Below are 18,243 nucleotides of genomic sequence, written 5' to 3' on the forward strand. Positions count from 1 at the left end.
CGCCACGTCATGACTGCATAAAATGAGTCTATAAAAAAAGAACCTTACCTAAACATGGGGGTAAGCGAAGCTTGTCCTGAATGCACCTGACCCTCACGGTCAAGTATAACCAACAGGTAACGGTGCTGGATTGCTTCGGCCTCCAGCCCCCCTCAGCTCGGTATCTTCTCTTTGCTGTCGGGTTGCCTAGGATCAGGAGTATCTAACGGCTGGATCGGCGCACCGACGGCGAGCCATTTTACGGGCGAGTTCTCCCTGCCGCTCGTCGAACGCTGCCCGTTCCTCGGGAGGAATGCACAGCGCGTGGCCGTCCCATCCGTTTTCCAAGACTCACCTGAACGAAAACGAAGCCGGCGGCAGCACGCGCGATATCTTTTCCTGCCCTTTCCCTCCCCAGTGGAAGCAAAACTGCTCTGATTGGTTGCGCGCGTGGCGTGAGCGTGCGCCTATGCGGTTGGAATGCTTGCTAATTACTCACGCCACTGCACCGGCGCAGCTGTCAACTCATCAAATCGCCCTTTCCCTCAGCTAGCTGCTTTTCTTTGGGAGCAGCTGGGTTTCGGCCTGATCATATCGCCACCGAAACTTGTGCGTCAATGCAAGTTTTGCATGAAAAAGCATTAATGTAATTGAACGCCGCTTAGCGTTCCTTTCAGTTAAGAAATCCTCGCGGGCAAATGAGCGCGCTGAGACGTTTGGCGCGCTTTGATTTGGCCTTACGGAGCTGCAGTTAGAACGCAGGCGAGAGCTTGCGTGGACAAGGAACGCACGAAAAATAAAAGAAACGCTTCACTAAAGGAACTATAATGCTTTCGCATTCCCTCACGTAAGCAGCCTTAAGGGTATCTGGCGAATTCCCTTTGTTTTTCTGTTGAACACTGTTTTTTTCTGTTACTTCTGAAAGCACTTTTGCCTGAACTGCACGAACAGGTCTTTACCAATACGCTTACATCGGCGAAGCATCTTGGAATACAGTCTTTCGAAACAAGTGCTTGCCTAGGTAAGTATTTGCTTTTAGTGTTCAAAATGACGGCTTACCTAGTGGCGCACTGATAGCATTAAGGGCGGCTGTCGCCGAAATTCAGGCGTCGGCGTCCGGTGTAACGCGTACAGCATCGACCCTCTTTCCGCGAAAAATTATTCTGGGCCACTCAGACCCAACCACGCAGGCCCTCTCTGTAGCACAAAGAAATTACTGAACGAACTGATTTTCCCAAAGTAAAATATTTCATTAAAATCGTAAGGTACGACTTCCACACAACCTATAGTCATGATAGCGTCGGATTGTAGCCATTGGATTTTTTGCTTGCTTAGGGGGTATGAGCCATTGCTGATGATGATAGTTTTTGTATCATTGGACGCGTTTTCTGTCTTCAAGGACACCGGGGGTACGAGTCAATAAAGGCTTTTTCCTTAATAAAGCGCACTGTGTTGCTTGTGTTTCTTCGACGTGGTAAAGCACCCGCTTTATGCGAACCATAACAACGCTTAACACGAGAGTAATGAGGCAGGTCTCGTTTCATCTGCTTGTTTGTTACCGGAATATGCTCCAGGCGCACTGCAGAGGAAAATGATAGCTTTCAGTTCATCTCGCTGGGTCCGCATGAAAATACTTTCCCCTGGCCCGGAAACACTAGTGATAAGCAACCAAAACGGCGCTGCTGAAGGTGTTTAAAACGGTTCTATGTCATCTGAACTTTAACGTAAACAAGGAAATGGCGGGGGAGGGAAGGAGGGTGGAATTCCGGAAAGGCTTTAGCGACGTTGATTTGTCTCTCAGTGGTTGTGTTTGCGTCGCAGTTCAGTGTGTACCACTCACCGCTAACGGCTCACCCCTTACCGCCAGGACCATCAACGGCTAAAACAAACCTGTTGGTTAGGTAGGGAGCCGTTAGAACCTGTCTCGGTGGAGTGCTTGCCCAGACAAAATGGAGTCTCCCACTTGACCCTTATAAGATAGCACCGTATCGGTGCGCGATCAACTGCACTCAGGTCTTCAGCTCCGGCATTCCCACGCAGCATTCCTGATCTAATCCCAATAATGCTTTTAGCAGTGAAAGGCAAAGGACAGCCACACAGAAATTGCGGAAGGATATAAAGAAAAGAAGGAGAGAGGTGAACATTGAGCGTCGGCCCATAGGGTCGGGTGCGACGGAGAGAGAGAGAGTGGGGGAGAGAGAATGGAGCAAAACACTGGTGGTCCTCACGGGGCAGGCGGGAGCGCGAGACCGGGACGCGGGGCTCCTTGCCGAAGACGAAGGCCAACACTTGAGCACCTTGAGAAAGCGTGCTGTCGAGACGGGCGCGGATCGAAATCCCCCCACACCGCCCCGCAATCGGATCTCGTCAAGCGGACCGGAAAAGCAAGCACCGGGGAGAGAATCTTCGCCCTTCTTCTTGTACTTCTTCGGCGGCGGCCGCCACCGGGACGACCTCCCGCTCCCTCAGCTTTCCTTCCTTCGAGCGGGTGCCTCGCGAGGGCGCGCGCACGCGAAGATAGTCCCCCGCCGCCGCTGCCGCCCGGCACAGCCCCGGTGCCCTGCCACTAAGGCCGCTGCGCGCATCGATCCCAGTACGGCACGCACGGTTCGTCGCTGCAGCAGAGGCACGTTCCGCTGGGCGACGCGCGCGCGCTCCAGGGGACGCACCACGCGGTTTATACTTCGCGCCCCACGGGCGCTCGCTCTCGCGTTGGTGCTTGCGGGGGCGGCACGTCGTCATCCTCGACTCGGCGCCGCCTGCAGAGCCGGGATCCCCAGCTGGGACAGCGGCGCGAGCAGCTGAAAGACAGACGCGGCAGCCCGTGGCGGAGCAGCCCGTGCGTTCGTCGGACGCGATGGTGAGGCGGACCGCTCGTCTGGGATCGCCCCTGGTGTCCTGCGCGGTGCGCGTTCTGCTGGGTGCAGTGCTGGTGCAAACTAGGATACAGGGGCCGGCCAACAAGGAGCAGCCATACGGTGAGTCGGCTTTGCCATTTGCGTCCTTTTCCCTCCATTGACGGTCCCGAATAATGAAAACGAACATACTTGCAAAGCGTTTGTATCAGCAGATGAGACTGCTAGAGAAAGGGAGATAGAGATAAAGCTGTTTAGCAAAGACGAGAGAATCCTCTGGCGTGAATATAACTGCATACGCCCTGTTCAGCATAGTAAAAGGAGTCGGGAATAGAAACACGTTATCAGTGAGAGATGATATTGTCCATGTCGATATTCTAGGGCTTGTCAATGACTGCTAGATGGTTGCAAAATATTGCAAAAGGGGTATCGGAATATAACATCGGACAAAAGTTTAGACAAGCAGTGCGTCTTTCTAGTTTGATTTATTTGGTTCGCTTCCTTCGTATTGTATTGTCTCCTTTTCCTGGTACATGATCAACAAGTTTTGAACGACCCGGCCTTAGACATACGGATGCGATCGCGTAGCTTCCTGCGGTGACTTCGCCTAATTACGTCAAAATCGCATGGGTAAATGTACACACTGCAACAAGTCGAATTTAATAAACTTTAGAAACAGGTTTCAGTGAATGAGGTGCAAATGATTCCATGATTTGCCGATAATTAAAATGTGGGCCTAGGTCGCTGAGTCACCTCTGATATGAAAGCACATGCAAGGAAGATCTCATTTAGCAAAACGTAGATACGGACATGCAAAATCATTTATATGCGCAAGCTAAGTGATAACGTGATTTACAGTGGTATTGAATGCTACGCAGAATAAGTCTGAAAGAAATATAGTTGAACATGCACAAATCGACAAGCTCAATCAATGGCACAGTTACATTACAGCGACGTTCGCCTTCCAAGCTGTAGTTGAAGGATATGTGCATTTGTTCTTCTGAAGGTGTGTTTCATTATTAGAATCCAGTGTCTTCGATTGAAATTCTTTATATGATGTGGAAACATCTAAATAAATAATGCAGGCGCTATTTGAAAAACACAGGTTTGCGAAAGCTTCCGAGGCAGTGACTGCAAGTGCCTAAAGTTACAGAAGTACTAAATGCTTTTCCGAAATGAATGAATTGCCTATTTACATCGGTTTCAAGAAGATGAAAATTTTCTTCAGGCCTTGTCTCATCTCGCAAGCTTAACAGACGGTGGACGTTACTAGCACGAGAAATTAAAGCATATATTCAGCGAATTAACAGAATTTTTCTAATTAGTTTTCAAATAATTACTTTATAGAACACATTGCAATTTACGAATTGTAGCCGGTTAGCTTGCAAGACGGATCCACTTAAGAGTGAGTGAGTAAGTGAAAAACTTTATTAGCTCTAGATTCGCTGGTCTGCGGTCTTCAGATGGCTGCGTCCATCTTCTAGAACAACGGTCGGTTGCCCTTAGTCCAGGGCTCCGCTGGATGCTGCTGCCAGTTGTGCTCGCCGAATCAGACCTTCTTGGTCGACCTGGCGATCGCTGGAGAGCACTCCCTCCCGTTGCTCCGCACTCGGGTTTGGTATAACGGGTACCACGTCTACCTTCTGGCATGCCCACGTTATGTGATACAGCGTGGGTGTTTCGTGGCACCAGGGGCATTTGTCATTGTATTGTGTGGGATACATTTTGCTGAGTACGTTTAGGTTCGAGTAGGTTCGCGCCTGTTTGTAGCTGCCTGCACGCGACAGAGTCCTCTCTGCTAAGGCAGTTGTGCGGTGATGGATACCGCTTTCTGCAGTCCTTGTAGTAATTTAAGTAATTTAGTATCGCCGAATAATCTTGGGGTGCAGGTTCGGTCCCCTCGAGGTCGCCTACGTTGGATGCTCGGTAATAAGTGTGCCCTCGAGCTATCCTGTCCGCCTCTTGGTTCCCTGCCACTCCCGTGTATCCCGGCGTCCATACTATCTATGCCTAATTGGTTCTTCTTTTGGTTGTAGTTGTGTTATGTGGTCTCCGGAGCGGAGTATGCGGAGCGCTCCGTGCCCTATTCTGCCGCGTAGGTAGTTGTGGCACGCCGTTTGTGAGTCTATAAGGATTGTTAGAGACCGTTTAGACCGATATTCGTCCGCTGCCGCTAGAGCGACGGCCGCTTCTTCAGCCTCGGCTATCGTACAGCCTTGTAGTGATGCGCTGGTGATCTCGAGTAGGTTCGAATCAATCACCGTTGCTACCGCGTTGCTGTTGCTCTGCCCCGCTGCTCTGGTGTATGTGGCTGCGTCCACATATACCGTCGTTTCTTGGGGTGCTAGTGTCTTTCGTAGGTATTCAGCCCTCGCCTCTCTGCGTGCTTTGTGTAGGTTGGGATCCATGTTCCTGGGTATGGGTGCTTCTTTTAGTGTGTTGCGATACTCTTCCGGAATTGTATTGGTCCTCGGTATCTCTTGAAGTTGATCGGCGCAGCCTAGTTTCTTCAGGAGCTCCCTGCCAGATGGGGTCTGCTGTAGTCTGCGCTGTTGGGAGACTAGTTGCGCCTCTTTCTATTCCTCGAAGGCGTTGTGTAGTCCTAAGGCTAGGAGCTTTTCTGTTGAGGTGTTGTTGGGAAGGTGGAATGCGGTTTTGTAGGCTTCGCGTAGAATCGCGTCCGCCTGTTGTACCTCACTCTTGATGGGATTGTAGTATGGGAGGCTCTATGCCACTCGACTGACGACCAGGCTTCTGACCAGCTTGAGTGTGTCCTCCTCTCGCATGCCGTGGCGTCTGTGTGAGATGCGTGTGATCATGCGGGCCACTTGTAGGGTGGATGCCCTGAGTAGGGCGAGGGTGAAGCGTTGGTTTGACTGTATCCACATCCCCAGGATTCCGATGAGCGTCTTTTCCGGTATCGGCTTCCCCTCGAGGTAGACGTTGAGCTTTAACTCGTCGCTGGTGGGGACTGTGCGGTTTTGCTTTCCTCTCCAAACTCTCAGAAGCTCGGACTTCTCAGTGGAGCAGGCTAGCCTACTTGCTCTGACGTAGTCCTCTCTTCTTTCTCTCTTCTTCTCTTCTTTCTCTCTGAGCGAGCCTGTGTTAACCCAGATGGTGATGTCGTCGGCATACATGGCATGGTGTATGCCGTCGATTTCATTTAACTGTTTTGCCAAGCCAATCATGGCTACGTTGAAAAGCGTGGGGGAGATGACCGACCCTTGAGGCGTCCCTTTGTTTGGAGTAGGGAACTTCTCTTATCGGAGCTCTCCCAGGCCAATCGTTGCCGTTCTGTTTGAAAGGAAGGCTTTGACGTAGCCGTAGACTCTCCTTCCGTAGTTCAGGTCGTTCATGCCCGTGAGGATAGCCTCGTGGCTTACATTGTCAAAAGCCCCCTTGATATCCAATGTCATTATTATATTCTCCCCGCTCCTGGGGACGTTCCCGAGTCATCTTCTTTGATTTGAAGCAGTACGTCTTGGGTCGATAATACTGCTCTGAAGCCGAACATGGTTGTAGGGATACAGTTCGTTGTCCTCCATGTACTGTTGTAGTCTCAGCGTCGCCACTCGTTCGTACAGTTTTCCCAGGCACGATGTGAGCGAGATCGGTCTGAGGTTCTCAATTTGCAATTTCTTGCCCGGTTTAAGAATCATCACTACCTCCGCATGCTTCCACTCCTCGGGGACGGTCTCAGCTTCCCAGTGTTTGTTGAGAAAGTCGGTTCATTCTGCGACTAACTCTTCACTGAGGTTGCAAATGAGTGCGTTATTGATCTTGTCTGCACCCGCGGCCGTGTTTCTGGTTGTGTTTCGAATCGCTGCGTAGACCTCTTCTCGCGTGATGAGTCTGTCCAGGTTAACGTTTTCTCTTCCTCGGTAGCGCTCTGCGTAAGCTGCTGGGTTTGTGTTCCCGAAGCACTTATGTAACGCGTACCTTCTCCAGGAGTTCCGAGTCTGTTCCCTCGAACTGGTGCATGAACCGGTAGATGGTTTTGTTGTTTTCTGCCTTAGTCTTGGTCGGATCTATGAAAGCCTTGAGAATATGCCACGTCCTCGCTGTGTTCAAAGTTCCGTTGAGGGAGTCGCTGAATTGCTGCCAGTTTTGCCTTGCCAATTGCGCAGCGTACTGCTCTGCTTTCGCTGTGACTTCTGCGATCTTTATCTTTATCTTCCTGTTGTATTTTTGTTTCTTCCACCTCTTGGTGAGCCCGCGTCTAGCTTCCCACAGCTTGAGCAGTCTGGCGTCTACCTCGGGCGTCTGCGTCGTTCGCGCGATTTCTTTGGTGTACTTGCGCTGTTTTTCATTGAGCATTTTCCCCCACTCTTCTGTCGATTGGATCCCGTTCTCGGCGAGATTCCTATCGCATGCCTCTCGAAAAGCGCTCCAGTCCGTAATTTTTGCCGATCCGAGCTGACGCCTTAGCCTGTCCGAAGTTACTTGCGTCTTGAGTATGTAATGGTCACTACCCAGGTTCTCTAACATTTGAAATCTAACACTTGTAATCTAACACTTGAAATGAATTTCCAGGATGACACCAGCTTGAGATATTATTTCCTAAAGTGTGGAACCTTTGTGCTTCAATGCATAAAAAAGCATCTTTCTTTAGAAAAGCAAGTGGAACAGCAGTGAATTTTTACGGCGAGTTTGATGGCGCATATCACCAAACTGGCGTCATTCTGGAAGTTCATTCCAAGTGGATACACCTTGCAAATTGACCGGCTACAATTTGCAAATATTATTGTGGGGCTTTACGGGCCGAAACCACGACCTGACTATGAGGCACGCCGTTGTGGGGGACCGTATTAATTCGGACCACCTGTGGTTCTTTAACGCGCCCCTAAATATAAGCAAACGGGTGTTTTCGCATTTCGCGAATTGCAATATGTACTTTAAGGTAATTAATTTAAATATAGTTAGTCGCTTTTTGTTGATGAGTTGAATATTGGTTTCGATTTCTGGTTCTAATTCCTTCCTCTCCAAACCATCAGGTACTACAAATATTTTATCTGCAACAGGCTATTTTTTAAATTCCATAAAACTTACACATAATCATTGCGTATGTATGTATGTATGTATGTATGTATGTATGTATGTATGTATGTATGTATGTATGTATGTATGTATGTATGTATGTATGTATGTGTATGTGTGTGTGTGTATGTATGTATGTATGTATGTATGTATGTATGTATGTATGTATGTATGTATGTATGTATGTATGTATGTATGTATGTATGTATGTATGTATGTATGTATGTATGTATGTATGTATGTATGTATGTATGTATGTATGTATGTATGTATGTATGTATGTATGTAAACGTTTTCACGCCAAGTTATGTTGCTGGCTATGTGCCACAAGGTATGCGCTGGTGTTTAATAAGCCGGTTTCCTACCAACTTTGCTGAATGGGTAGGTGCTCGCGTGTGTGTGTGTTTACTGCGTGTGTACATCTCTACAATGACAAAAAAGGAAAGATAAGTAAGTTGAATCCACGCCACAAATATTCAAGCAATCTTCCCTGAGTACACGTTCATACACACGCCATGCCGGAGCTTCGCTTTGGCAGTTCTAGATGGTGCCGCGGTTCCAGAGGGAAGCATGAGAGAGCATCCCGGCTGCATACGCACTACGCACATCAGGTGTTTCGGTGGTTGCAGTACGGTAAGAAGACGGTAAATGAACTTGAATCTGTTCTTTTGGGTTGTTGTAGGAGAAAAAGAGAATGCTAAAGTGCTCTGGCCTTAGGTCACTCCCTGCTGTAAGTTAGCTAAGCATCACGGTTGTAACTAAACCCGACAACAGAGTTAGTAATTTTATACATCACGTGTAATATCGATCAACAGTTCCTAGTTAAAAAAAATAAAAAGAATAAATATTATGTTTATCAAAAATTCACAGCACGAGCAACGCAAACTCTGTGGGCGAGGAAGCCGCCATCGATATGTACACTGTTTTCATGTTAGAGTTCTTCGTTACTCTGAGTGATAGTGATATTTATTGTTTGTGACTTTACTATTGATTGCCTCGAACTAAAGTAAATTGGAGTAATTTTAATCACGTGTGTCCATTTATTTTGATAATCTACCAATTTGGCGCAATGCATGAACATGGCAATGTGACCACTCAAATCTAGGAGACAATCAATGTAAGTATATATAAACAAGTGAGCAGCGATGCTCTACGCTATCTGGGTATTGCGAGTGGTGTTAAAACTCTATGCAGCCGCAAAAAAGAAAGAAACGAACAAAAAAAGGAGGAATGATGCGACAATGAAACGAGAATAAAGACTAGCTAAGCCGAAGCAAAGCAGTCGCAAAACTTGTTTGAATGAGAGGCCCCCTCAGAACAGGCTGGAAACTGCTATGTTTCTAGAACGGACTTCCTCTATCATAAAACTTTCGACAGCTGGCTAAATACCTACAAGAAATGCAAGAGCCTGGTCATGACCCCAAGCGTTTGAAGCATCTGTATTCCCCACAAAAAAAATCCTAAAGTGCTTGTCAGGTATGAAAACATGACAGATGATTTAGGACCAGATAGTGATCAGATTTCAGTGAATATGAACGTCGCCACATTGCCTGAGAAGAGAGCTTGTCGTTGCCTTCTTGTGCAGAAGCTCCTGTTACCACGGTCGTTCACTGAAATGATCAAGTTCATCTACAGTGAAGTTTCTGCATATATGGTAATGTATCTTAGTACACAACTCACCAGGCTCACTTTTGCAGCTGGTTGATACGAACAAGATGTCAAGCCACAATACTAGTCCCAACGTGCCTAGTTACATAAACCCAACAGACAATTAAGCCCAGGAAATCACTGGGCAAATTAACTCTTCTTTTAAGCGAAATGTAGAAATAAATAAGAAATAAATAAAAATTGACGAAGCTGAGCCCATATATTGCGCATTATGTGTGCACTTCTCTACCATTTGGGCCACAGTGACGACTCTGTCGATTCACGTTCATGTGTATTTCTGTATGTGTGCTAGATCTAGTCGTTGGAGTGTTATCCAGCGCCACGCATGGCCCTTGCGGCGGACGTCGGAAATCTTTCAGCCGCAGCATATTTTTATACGAGAAGCATGAAAAACCTGAAGGAGCCATGTCAGGGGGGCGAAGAAAAAAGAAAAGCCAAGAAAAGCCAAGTCAGGGTGGCGTCACTTGGACGCAGAAGAAGCGAATTACGGTGCCCTCGGTTCCGGATGATATGTCGTGAGTTCAGAGCATTGACAGTACAACAGCGGCTTGAATTTGCTCTTTCTCAGCAACGAGGTGTTACTACTGTATTAAAGGAGTAATAAAGCAGATATAGGAATACATTATTTTGTGGTATCCTTTGTGCGCAAGAAATTTGGAAGTCGAGCTGTAAGTGTAATTCGTGTATAATATATTGTTTCGATAGTGTGAGTAATCCAGTAAATAGGCCATGAAGGGGCACAGACATGGTGCGCGTCAGCAGCTCTTCGCATCATGATTTTTTCAATAGATGCATACCCTAAAATTTTGTATTTTATGACGTCGGCCTGCGTAATCAAGGACCATGAGAAGGCAGAGGTACTGAAGTTCAAATGTGTGTGCAGTAATAAGCATAATGTTTTGTAAGCAATATGACTGATGGCTTGAGCTTACGCATAAGTTCAAAGGGAGTTCAATTGTAGTTTCTCTTTCCCACTGACAATTTCTTGTGGAAACCAATTTCAACGGCATGTTCATTTGACATGAATACTCAACTCTTGAGTACTCTTTTCTTTACAGTATAATCTTTCTCAAAATTTTCGTTTCAGTTCTGTATTTTGATCCCGTTTATTCATGCCACCTGTCTCTTTTCACATTACTGTTTGTGGTTAGTATCGCATTTAAGTCAAACTATCAACCGACCGACCAACTGTACAAACGTATAATTAAATTTAACAATCAAAATAAATATTCAATATAACTACTAAAAATAAATATTTAAAATAAATTATGAAAATACATAAATAAACCGCTACGGACGAATCAGCGAGCGAGCGAACGAACGAACGAACGAACGAACGAACGAACGAACGAACGAACGAACGAACGAACGAACGAACGAACGAACGAACGAACGAACGAACGAACGAACGAACGAATTAACGAACGAACGAACGAGCGAGCGAGCGAGCGAGCGAACGAACGAACGAACGAACGAACGAACGAACGAACGAACGAACGAACGAACGAACGAACGAACGAACGAACGAACGAACGAACGAACGAGCGAACGAACGAGCGAACGAGCGAACGAACGAACGAACGAACGAACGAACGAACGAACGAACGAACGAACGAACGAACGAACGAACGAACGAACGAACGGTGTTTAGTTCCCGCAGGACAATTGTGTTGATGCAGTGAGGGCCGAAAGATGTTTGAAATGTCGTAACTTCTAATTTCCTTCACATAGAACGATTATTTGAGCAATATACAGGGTGTACGAGCTATCATGTTTCGTGTTCTTAAAAAAGACGAGCCATTCTACGCGAAGATAACCCAGTGCATACTGTTCACAGTTGAGTAAAGAAGCCGCCAGTAATTTTTTTGCTAGCGCTTTTCAATTATTTAATTAATTGAAATTACCCATCTTGTTAATTACTGCTCTTAATGATGGGCTGTAAACGAAGAATCTCTAGAAAATTGAAAGAAACTTGAAGCTGGCATGTTTTAAGTCAGGTACCTTTTGTCCATTAATTGTTATTCCGGCTGATATACTAAGCCCGCGAAAAATGAAATATATCAAATATATCAAATATATCAAATATATCAAATGTAACCGTCCGGCCGGATCAAAAAGCGGCGCCCTCAAACACGCTGCACGGTAGTTAGCGAGCACCGTATTTCGACAACGCATCCACCGCCAGTTATCGCCACTTTCACCTTATCAAGACTAAAGCGCTGCACTGTCAAAGGCGCGGCGCGCCAGATAAAGGGCCAGCTGTGCCACTAACTGCTATGGAGCTTCTTTAATAGTGAATTTCGTTCGTCATCATGGCCGAACTCGTGTTGCGGAGTGTACGCTTAAATTGACATCACATAAAACCCAGTTTAATTGACATAACAGTGGCGTTATCACGCAGCCTAAAGTAGGTACGCCGTAGCGTGGCGGCACCATGTTGATAATGTGTTAAAAATACTTTCGCACGATGCCTACGTAGCGAGTGGCACAGCGTTTCATACAACATTTACTGCAGGGAACTTTGGTGCTGAAATGGCTCAGCTGTACCGGGGGAACTACTGGTATATATTACATGGACGTGTTAATTATATTCATGCTGGTGGCTTCACACAATCTTGTAGAATTATTTTTATGCTTTGTCTTTCTAAATTCTCAACCACGCATTGTTTTCTAAACGCAGTAGGGCAATTAGCATCTGTCCCCATACATGATACTTTCAAATTATGGCGCTTATAGCGCAACGTTTCTCAGAAAACAATCAGTTTGCAATGTAGCAAAGCCTCTTGAAGCCGAAAGGACAAGTGTTTAGGCAAATCCACGCACTGCCCATTATTTTCCTGCTGGCTAAGCCGCCATACTTGAAACTCCCGTAGAGTCTAGTGCCAAATATTCCAATGGCAATATCTTCAGAAAACTATAAAAAGTGGGGCCTTTGCCACGGGCTGTTTAGTGCCTCACTTGTGCTGCTTCTACGTGCTACCGTTGTAACAATGCTCCATTTCAAGAACTGATGCTCAAGCTCCACTTCACAGTGCAAACAAACTGCCTCTCACCGTGCTGCACTCTGCCAGATACCAATGTGTACCAGGCTGGGCCTGCCGCCTGGCTGCATTAGTCGGTAGGCTGCTGCGAGCATCTTGAAATAGACGCTTCTAGAGACTTCAAATTCCACAAATATGTCGCTTTTATAGAAGAAACTTGGGCCAGTTAGCGCGTATTACAGAAGTGAGACAAATTTAACTACCGCTAAAAAGACATAAGGCAAGAAGGAAACAGTGCGCAGCCCCTCTGTTTTCTGGGCTTCTCTCACTCGACCGATGTTGTTATTTAGCCCTGGTTATCTATGTCTCACTTGTAACCGCATTCAGCATGACCGAAGCAAAGTTGAGATCGACGCTAGGGTTGAAGTACTGCAGTTACGTGCAGTTTAATTTCTAGTGGAAGGCCCTTCAAGACAGAACCGAATGCTAACATGTTTCCATTGCCTTAGAGGCACCAATCAGATAACCGAGTGCAAGATCTTCGCAGGTGAAGTATTTCTCCACGTAGTACATACTGACGTCTCAGCCGGCGAGACAAGACGGGGTGTAGGCCATTTCCACTAATTATTTGTAGTGACCTCCCAGGCAAGTCTTAACGCTCGAGCAACCAGGATTTCATTAGCAAATTACCAAGAACGCAAGTGTGGTCCTCGTGCTCTGAGCGCCGCCGTCTACCACGCGTGGAAGCGCTGTGAATTGCGGCCCGCTTAGAGATCGCAATATTTAAGCTAATTCGCTTAGCATTTTCACTGATTGCAGTGTATGCGGGCTCTTAAGTGATCAGCGCGCAAAGAAATCCCAACTTTACTACCAACGGAGTGGCACCGCTTTAAGTGGTATGAATATTCAGACGTTTTAAATCCGATTGCTTTAAAGCAGCAGTGTCTTAATATGCCTAATATGCTGCTGTACAGCTATGTAAATACAAACGAAGAGGTTGCACTTCAATAACGGAGCAGCGCCCTCAACTAGACGAACTTGATATGATAAAAATTGGATCAAATTTAAAGGTTCGGAAATACCTTCAATTTCGAGATTTAACTTCTTGATTGCTTGATTTTAGCATGCATGTGTTCCCACTGGCGTCAAAAGTAATTCCACTCTTTCATAATGCGAAGGCAAAACGAAACACGAAGAGTTCAAATGAGGCACTTACGCGACAGAACCATCGTTAATTTCCTGCAAAAAATTGCTTTAGGAAAAACGACTGCTTGCAACTTTCACCCATGTAACGCAAGGACGCTGCGCCGTTTTCTCAGTGGCGTCAGTACAGGACGTCTATGTGTTAATTTTGAATGCATAATAAAGACACAGCTCGAAAAATACACAGAATTATTCGACTGTATATCAGGAGAAGCAACTCTACTGATAGTCCTCTCACCAGAAATGCTACTCATATTTCTTTCTTTTTTTAGTTTATAAGGGTCTATTCACACTCCACAACAACTTTTGATCCACCCGAGAAAAAACAAAAACAAAGTACAATGCAAATCCATGCACGTTTTCCGAATGTAAGCTTCGCAGTTGATGAAACAGTCGTCCTGGTCTGGCGGGCCAACCCCGGACCCACACCTTTCCGTGGTGGTCGCTCTACAATCTCAGCTTACGAGAAGGCTTGTAAATGGCAGGGTGAGGGCGAAGTGATCGACAACTCGAAGTGTAGCGATAATGAATACGGCAAACCAGTTCTGTGGAAGCCTGCAAGGTGGAGGAAGGTTCATGAAAAGGGAAAAGTAGGCGGTGATGTCCTCAACGGTACACGAGAAAGATGACGGCTTGGGCTAGTTGGTTTTCCATGAGGCTGTGTGATGCAGCGCGAAGCGCCACAGAGGAAACATAAAAACAAGGACAAGCGTCTACTGACAACTCAAGTTTTATTGTCTGATAGAGGGTTTTATAAAGAAAAAAAAACAGAAGAAAAAACCGACATATATAACAAAGATGCCATTACAGCTCACTGGTCGCGCTGGCGTTGTGTAAGAAGGCCAACTTCCTTCTAGTGAAGGCCAGGGATTCATTGGCATCGTTCACGTGCCATGCTAGCTAATTTAACAATGATGCGCATGCGATCATCCATATGCCTCAATATTACTTTTGTTTTCTCGAAAAACGGGGCACATCCGCATGAGCGGCAATACAGGGCTGAAAGAACCTTCTGTATAAAACCCTGCACTAGACAATAAAATTTTAGTCGGCTGCAAGCGCTTGTCCTCATTTTTCTGTGTCCCTTTTACCGCTTCGCGCTGCATCACACAGCGGTTATTGGGAAACGTGTTCGCAGTAAGCGTCGATAGCTTGTTGACGCACCTTTGTGAAATACCCTGTCGCTCCAAAGAAGCGTGTTCGACACCGGAGCTCTTACTTGTCCTACGACAAGCGATAATGCTCCATCTCCTCATGTCGCTGATACAGCGTGCTCAGTAGTGTGTCAGGCTACGGTTGGGTTACATGATGCTCTATAGCTCCCCTATTTTTCTTACTGCTTTGTCCCCTTTCCTATTTTTTTTCCATATCGCTTAGTCACTGGAGTTCATTTTTGATGTTCGGCGTAGCGGAACCCTCGGTGGCCTATTTTTCCACGGCAACATGATTTATTATAAAACAAACTATCTATCTTTGCTGTCCTATATACAGGATGTTTCAGCGAACGCTTTCAAAAATTCTGAAAGGTTGCCTGCGGCGGATAGTGCAATTCTAGTTGATGAGGTGATCTACTCGAAGCGCCGGACACTGCTTGCACAAAAAAGAATGAAATGCATGATGGAGTAAATAACAAAATACTAATTAACTTTCTAACAAATTACCTTCTGGCCAATATATTGCAATTTACAAATTCTAGCCGTGGAGTTCGCAAGGCGGAGCCACTTGGAACGAATTCTCAATATGACACCAGTTTCCAATTATTAATTCCCGAACTTTGAGAAGAAATGCAGTGGCATTCCAGTTACTTTCGTGCTTGAATGCTTTAAACAGTGTTTTGTTAAGAAAGTAACTGGGACGCCAATGCATTTCTCCACAAAGTACGGGAATTAATATCTCGGAACTGGCGTCATCCTAAGAATTCGTGTTAAGTGGAACCGCCTTGCGAACTCCGCGACTAGTATTTGTAAATTGCAATATGGGCCATAAGGTTGTTAGTTAAAATCGTAATTAGTGATTTTTTTGTCAATTAGTCCATTATGCCTTCCAATATTTTGTGCATGTAATGTCCGCCCCTTCGAGCAGACCAGCTCATGAACCATAATTATGCTATGAGCCTCAGGCATCCGTCAAACATTTTTGTAATTGCTTGCTGAAACATGCGGTATATATATATATATATATATATATATATATATATATATATATATATGTATAATGATAATGTTTAGTTTGATTATGATAATGTTATATATATATATATATATATATATATATATGTATATATATATAGCATTCATAATGATATGATGATTGATATGATGATGAATGATATATGATATGATATGATTCATAATGATAATGTTTAGATCTCTAGGCGTCCTTGTTACAACTACAAATAAATCACTGCCGCATCTCTCCTCTCTGACATATGTAGCGACGTCCAGTGCGTCATTATTTATCTAGCGACAGTTCTTATTAGCCTTCGTAACTTCACAGTACGTACTGCAAGTTGCAGTGTTGAAAGAAAATCAATAAAGTTAACCATGTGTGATAGTGGCTCTCCTCACAGGGACTGCCTTCCAATCTTCGCCTTCCCCCCCCCCCCCCCCCCCCATCTCCCGCTCTCAAAGGAAAGAAAAATCACTCAAGAAACCAGCATACCATTGTAACGAGTGACGCATGGTGCGTAATGAAAAAGAGGTATATACTAATAAGAAAAATCGTGGACTTGTACGTTGTCCTTTGCTGTAGGTACTTCTTGCTGAAGAATCTGTCGTATTGGGAAACATTCTTCGTGTTTCCACTGATGTAGCAAAGTGTGCGAGGATCGGGAACAAATGTTTGCAAGGATGATTTTCAAGCGTTGAGAAAGATGTTGGCCAGCTGCTAGGACACAAGCTGTTCAACGTGAATAGTGTTTAAATGATCGTGAAGGCTATCTCTACAACGTTTGTACCTGTGCTTATCATGAAGTTCAAGGAAAATCTACATATGTTTTCTCTCCCAGTCTGTTACCGCTCTTCGGCGTTAAAACGGCGGAAATGGAAATAGTCTTGAGCATTCAGTTTCTTCTACATGGCAATTGCACTCGCGTTCTTTTGCGTTCGTCTCTCTAATTTTGCTTGCCTTCACACACCCCTTGCAGCCGTTTCAGATTTCACTCTGCCGAAGAATTGGACACGTGAAACCTGATTTCCTGAAGATTCCGTAATCTTACCCCGAATGCTATCTTAGGAGCAGACCGAGACATGTTTCGAAGCCTCGCCGTTCTCTGATCAGTACTCAGAACTCCTACGTTCGAGGTACGAACTCAATTTCTCTTTTCCCAGCATCCTGGCCACGCATTTTGATATAGGCTCCTAAGGAGACACTTGCATTGCTTATCAAAGGCACTTCCAGAATCTTGAGTGAGGTAGTGAACACCACATATTAGTTACAAAAGAAAAACAGGTGATTGGAGCTATTGTGAGCTCTTTTATTAAGGCAAAAGCATTATATGCGCTATTACGCGAAAATCTGTCTGCGTGACCAACAGATGGTACCAAAAATGAGCGACGCTGCAAATAGTAAAAACACATCAAAATATGCTCGGATTGACGAAACATTTTTCAAGCAGGTTCTTACAACAAAGTAAACTATGGCATTGAAAAAAAAAATGTCATCGATTTCCCTCTGCGCGGGAATAGAGCCCGGCCTTCTGGGGTGTGAGACGAGCACGCTTCTGCAGCGCCACAGCGGCTCCAAAGTTCTGGTTGTGCAGGTGGGCCTAATGCGTGCGTCATGACGCACGCCACGTCTGAGAGCCCCTCACAAGCAAGCAAGCGCTTCCAGAAACTTGGCGCGTTTTGATTTTGCCTTACCGAGGCGCAGTTAGAAAGCAGGCGAGAGCTTGTGCGGACCGGGAATGCGTGAAAAAGAAACATTTCAGCAGAGGGACTACAATGCTTTCGCATTCCCACAAGTAAGCAGTCATAAGTGTCCCTGCCGAATTCTTTTTCCTTGGTTTTAGGAGAATTTCTAGACATCTTACCGAATAAGAACAAAGAAAAGAAACACAGCGTGCAGATGAGAATATATATTAAAGGGGGTTGTCTCAGCGATATGAGGACTTGTTTATGCGGAAACATGTTCCTCCTGAAGAACTGCGTCGTGCGGAGCAGAACGAGAAATTGTCAGCAGGCTCTGCATTACGTTCTCACTCTTAATCGCACAAGCAGACGAAAAGGTTTGTAAAATCAGAGTTAGAGCCCCGTGCTAAGGAATAAATGTTCGCCGTGATGTACGGCGAGCTGCCGGCCGTAACGCAGGGAGCGCGAGGTTTCTCTTGCTCCATCGCGTACGCCGCGGTAAAGCGACCGCCCGGAAGCGAAACAAGTCGGCGGCTCCGCCCCGGCGCGAGCGTCCCGTGTAAGTGAAATGGAGCAAGGGCCCGTGATTACTGGGTGCCGCGAAAGGCGCCGTGCGCACACGGCTACTGCCCACGCCAGCCACCAGCGCGCCCCGCTGTCCGGCCGCTGCAG

General features: G+C 46.0%; 1 protein-coding gene across 1 annotated transcript in view; it reads left to right on the forward strand.

Annotated features, from left to right (window-relative positions):
- Window positions 1-2,590: 2,590 nt before the first annotated feature.
- Window positions 2,591-18,243, forward strand: part of LOC142581867 (protein turtle homolog A-like) — a 189,870-nt gene continuing 174,217 nt past the window's right edge. Inside the window, exon 1 of the mRNA XM_075691313.1 lies at window positions 2,591-2,957. Coding sequence (XP_075547428.1) covers window positions 2,837-2,957 — 121 coding nt within the window. The 5' untranslated portion in view covers window positions 2,591-2,836. The remainder of the gene's footprint in view (window positions 2,958-18,243) is intronic.

Source organism: Dermacentor variabilis, chromosome 5, assembly GCF_050947875.1.
Source record: "Dermacentor variabilis isolate Ectoservices chromosome 5, ASM5094787v1, whole genome shotgun sequence".
NCBI lineage: Eukaryota > Metazoa > Arthropoda > Arachnida > Ixodida > Ixodidae > Dermacentor > Dermacentor variabilis.